Here is a 4,663-nt window from a genome sequence, read left to right as displayed (position 1 = left end):
AAAGCCCTCCGAAAAGCCAGAACATCTTACTATTCATCACTGATTGATGAAAATAAGAACAACCTCAGGTTTCTCTCCAGCACTGTAGCCAGGCTGACAAAAAGTCAGAGCACTGTTGAGCCAACCATCCCTTTAACGTTAACTAGTAATGACTTCATGATTTTTTTCACAGATAAAATTTTAACCATTAGAGAAAAAATGACTCATAATCATCTCACAGATGTAATATTATCTACAGCTACTTTTAGGATGATTGATATTCATTTAGCCTCTTTTTCTCTAATTGATCTTTCTGAGTTAACTTCAATAATTACTTCCTCCACACCATCAACGTGTCTTTTAGACCCCATTCCTACAAAACTGCCCAACGAAGTCCTGCCATTAATTAATTCTTCGATCTTAAATATGATCAACCTATCTCTAATGATTGGCTATGTACCACAGGCCTTCAAGCTGGCTGTAGTTAAACTGTCACGGGCTGCGATGGCAAACCGTGGAGTGACAGTGAAAGCAGGGCCCAAACGCGAGACTCTAAGTGAAGGACAGTGGATTTATTTACAGGAGGTGAAAAACACACAACTATATACAAAATCCCAGCACTGTGGTCCCGTGGTGATTCTCCCTGAATCCCACACAGTGCAGATGTCCGTGAGAAGTGAAAGGTGGCGACTCCAAAAAACTCCAATTCCCACACCGTGACTTTAGAGGCGTACTCCGCTCCCGATTCCTGGTAACACAAAAGGCAGAGGGTTAGCAGGCGATCTGTTTCCTCGGAGGTTACATAAAAGCTCACGGCAGTACTGACGAGTTCTGACTCAAGGATCCAGCGTCGGCCTCAGCTCAGCTGCAGTCCTAAATGCCGTTCCTAGACGAGCGTAATCTGTTGCAGCTGGCAGAGGACGATGAGCGGCAGGTGCGGCTGTCTCTCGAGTAGACCACTTCCGGGTTCGCAGTCTCCTCAGCGAACCCACACCTCCGGAAGCTCACACAGAGACACATGGAGAGACGGAGAGCAAACCAATACAACACACGGAAAACATAAACATAAACATACACTGAAAATGCCTGAGCCCTGGGTCCCTAGACCCAGGCCATGACAGTACCCCCCCTCTAAGGGTCGGCTCCCGACGACCCAAAAACACAAACCAAAAACAACAGTACAACCAACCCAGGACGGGCGGCGGGAGGTCCAGGACGGAGGGCCCCAAAACCACTCCGCTAAACAGCCACTACAAAGCAACAACAGAAAAAACACAGTTCAGTCCAATCCCCCGGTCCAGCGGCAGCAAACAGTTCCGGCGGCCGACCTGCAGGATGGCAAAACAAGCGGGACCCGCCGCGGGTTAGACAGTGGCGGCAAAACAGTTCAGGTGGCCTACCTCTAACCCCTTGACGGAAACGCAGCAGCTCCGGCGGGCGGCCACGGGTCCGGCAGCCGCGGCGGAACGGTTCTGGTGGCCTGCCACGGGTCCGGTGGCGGCGGCGCTGCTCCTCCGGCGGCCTGCCACGGGTCCGGTGGCGGCGGAACGGTTCTGGTGGCCTGCCACGGGTCCGGTGGCGGCGGTGGCGCTGCTCCTCCGGCGGTCTGCCACGAGTCCGGTGGCGGCGGCGGAACGGTTCTGGCGGCCTGCCCTGGGTCCGATGGCAACGTCGCTGCTCCAGTGAGCAACAGCGAGGCGTGGCACATGGTCTATGACGCGCCGGTAGCTGACGTGGACGCACTGGACGTGGAGGTCCCTCCGGTTCGCTGACCTCCGGCTCCGGCTGAGCGGGTCCCTCCTCGGCTGGCAGCGAGAGCCCCTCCTCGGCTGGCAGCGAGAGCCCCTCCTCGGCTGGCAGCGCCGGTTGTTCCTTCCGCTCGCCGAGCTCCTCTGCTGGTGGCTCGCTGAGCTCTTCCGGCTCGCTGAGCTCCACAGCTGGCGACGCGGGCTCCTGCTCGGGCATGCTGAGCTCCGGCTCGGGCATGCTGAGCTCCGGCGCTCCGGCTCGGGCATGCTGAGCTCCGGCGCTCCGGCTCGGGCATGCTGAGCTCCGGCTCGGGCATGCTGAGCTCCTCCCGCTCGCTGAGCTCCGGCCCGGGCATGCTGAGCTCCTCCGGCTCGCTGAGCTCCGGCTCGGGCATGCTGAGCTCCTCCGGCTCGCTGAGCTCCACAGCTGGCGACGCGGGCTCCTGCTCGGGCATGCTGAGCTCCGGCTCGGGCATGCTGAGCTCCGGAGCTCCGGCTCGGGCATGCTGAGCTCCGGCTCGGGCATGCTGAGCTCCTCCCGCTCGCTGAGCTCCACAGCTGACGACGCGGGCTCCTGCTCGGGCATGCTGAGCTCCGGCTCGGGCATGCTGAGCTCCTCCCGCTCGCTGAGCTCCGGCTCGGGCATGCTGAGCTCCGGCTCGGGCATGCTGAGCTCCTCCCGCTCGCTGAGCTCCGGCTCGGGCATGCTGAGCTCCTCCCGCTCGCTGAGCTCCGGCTGCCGCTCGATGAGCGCCGGCTCCCGCTCGCAGGGCTCCACAGCTGGCCGTGCGGGCACCTCCGGCTGCGCTCCAGTCACAGATGGATGATCCGGAGGCGAAGACGGTGATGCGGTGTACGCAGGCGGGGAAGGTGAAGGTAGACCCGGTGAAGAAGATGGCTGAGGGGTGACTACATGCGGATGAGATGATGACGGCGCTACATCCGCAGATGGTGAAGCCGCCAGCGGCGTGGAGACTGCTGAATGAGGCGACGCTAGTCGCACTGTAGGCCGGCTTGCAGCAGCGTCAGCGGTGTCACCATCCACTGAAAACAAAAAAGCAGATGGGGTGAGAAATGAAAAAGTGTCCTTATTACTCACCACAGCCGGTTCTTGAGACGTCCGGGAGGGCGGCTGCGGTGAGGAACGCCGGCGGCGCGAACGTCGTTTCCATGTAGACGTCGGGGCCGGCGTCTCAGGCTGTGAATCCACCAGCTGTCCGGGCCGGTGAGCAGCCTGAGGAGGAGAGTGGAGGTGGAGGGAGGAAAGCAGGAAGTCCAGGACTACTGAATTAAGGGAGTCCACCAACCAGGGGAATTCAAACAGCATCCCCTGCAGCCGCCTCTCCACGGCACGACGCAACCCCTCCGTGGGCTTCTCCCACCACAACTCACACATGCGGTAAACCTTGTCCATAACCTCCCCCCTGAGCCTCTCCTCAGAGACCGCTGGGTCCATACGTGGCGCTGTAAACTGAGCTGAAGGTGGCCGCTGATCGGCTAACCGAACTGAAGGCGGCTGCTGATCAGCTGACTGAACAAACATAGCCCCAGAATAAAGAGTTCTAGACGAAACAGTCTTGATTCCTGGATTTGAAAGAACGTCAGGCGCACAGTCTTCTGAACCTATGGGAGAATAATCGCTCTTAAAACGAAAACTTCTATTTTCACAAACCGGAGAAACACGAGCTGTAGTGTTCATGAAGCTGGCGGAATGTGACGAGGGCGGATTTTGATGTGGCTGCTCCTGTAGTGATGTGGGAGCGCTGGGTGTGTCGGGTGGCACGAGAATAATCCCTAGCATTTTATAGAATGCCTGAGCGGGCGTAAGCTGATTGCTGTCAGGCTCATAGTAATCCTCCCGGGACCGGCTAGGGCGTTCTCTGCGAGACCGAGGCGTCCGCGGAGAGGAAGCAGACGAGTGGGCCGAAGGGTAGGCTGCCAGCGAGGAACGGCAGCACGGAGGCCCTCCAAGCACTAGTCGGGTCCCGTCAAAACGGGAGCTGCGCTTCCGCGGTGAGTCCGCTGGGTCCATAGTGGCTGGATCCTTCTGTCACGGGCTGCGATGGCAAACCGTGGAGTGACAGTGAAAGCAGGGCCCAAACGCGAGACTCTAAGTGAAGGACAGTGGATTTATTTACAGGAGGTGAAAAACACACAACTATATACAAAATCCCAGCACTGTGGTCCCGTGGTGATTCTCCCTGAATCCCACACAGTGCAGATGTCCGTGAGAAGTGAAAGGTGGCGACTCCAAAAAACTCCAATTCCCACACCGTGACTTTAGAGGCGTACTCCGCTCCCGATTCCTGGTAACACAAAAGGCAGAGGGTTAGCAGGCGATCTGTTTCCTCGGAGGTTACATAAAAGCTCACGGCAGTACTGACGAGTTCTGACTCAAGGATCCAGCGTCGGCCTCAGCTCAGCTGCAGTCCTAAATGCCGTTCCTAGACGAGCGTAATCTGTTGCAGCTGGCAGAGGACGATGAGCGGCAGGTGCGGCTGTCTCTCGAGTAGACCACTTCCGGGTTCGCAGTCTCCTCAGCGAACCCACACCTCCGGAAGCTCACACAGAGACACATGGAGAGACGGAGAGCAAACCAATACAACACACGGAAAACATAAACATAAACATACACTGAAAATGCCTGAGCCCTGGGTCCCTAGACCCAGGCCATGACATAAACCTTTACTCAAAAAGCCATCTCTAGACCCAGCAGTCTTAGCTAATTATAGGCCAATCTCCAACCTTCCTTTCATATCAAAAGTTCTTGAAAGAGTAGTTGTCAAACAGCTAACAGATCATCTGACAATAATATCCTATTTGAGCGATGGATGAAACTCCCTCATTGAAACTGTTCACGTCATCAATGTTCCCTCTAAGCTGCGCGCGTGCGCAATCATGCACTGCTGGCACGGTCTCCAATGACAATATTTACA

At 57.0% G+C, this 4,663-nt stretch overlaps 1 protein-coding gene across 1 annotated transcript; it reads right to left on the bottom strand.

The window, feature by feature from the left end:
* Positions 1 to 1,690: 1,690 nt before the first annotated feature.
* On the bottom strand, positions 1,691 to 4,438 carry LOC120722501 (proline-rich receptor-like protein kinase PERK9). The gene is made up of 3 exons (XM_040013511.1): positions 4,112 to 4,438; positions 2,153 to 4,033; positions 1,691 to 2,102 (listed from the first exon to the last, which is right to left on the bottom strand). Exons 2-3 carry the CDS (start codon positions 3,757 to 3,759, stop codon positions 1,691 to 1,693), a joined length of 2,019 nt encoding a protein of 672 aa, XP_039869445.1. The 5' UTR covers positions 3,760 to 4,033; positions 4,112 to 4,438.
* Between the last annotated feature and the right edge of the window lie 225 nt (positions 4,439 to 4,663).

This window comes from Simochromis diagramma, unplaced genomic scaffold (genome assembly GCF_900408965.1).
Source record: "Simochromis diagramma unplaced genomic scaffold, fSimDia1.1 OVJJ01000640.1, whole genome shotgun sequence".
NCBI classification, from domain to species: domain Eukaryota; kingdom Metazoa; phylum Chordata; class Actinopteri; order Cichliformes; family Cichlidae; genus Simochromis; species Simochromis diagramma.
The sequence above is the reverse complement of the archived record's forward strand: the minus strand, read 5'-3'. Positions and strand labels throughout refer to the sequence as shown.

Coding starts and splice junctions, on each gene's coding strand:
- LOC120722501 (XM_040013511.1), bottom strand. CDS start 3,759: ATGGACCCAGCGGACTCACCGCGGAAGCGCAGCTCCCGTTTTGACGGG. Junction 2,103..2,152: donor AGGAGCCCGCGTCGCCAGCT/GTGGAGCTCAGC, acceptor GCCGGAGCTCAG/CGAGCCGGAGGAGCTCAGCA.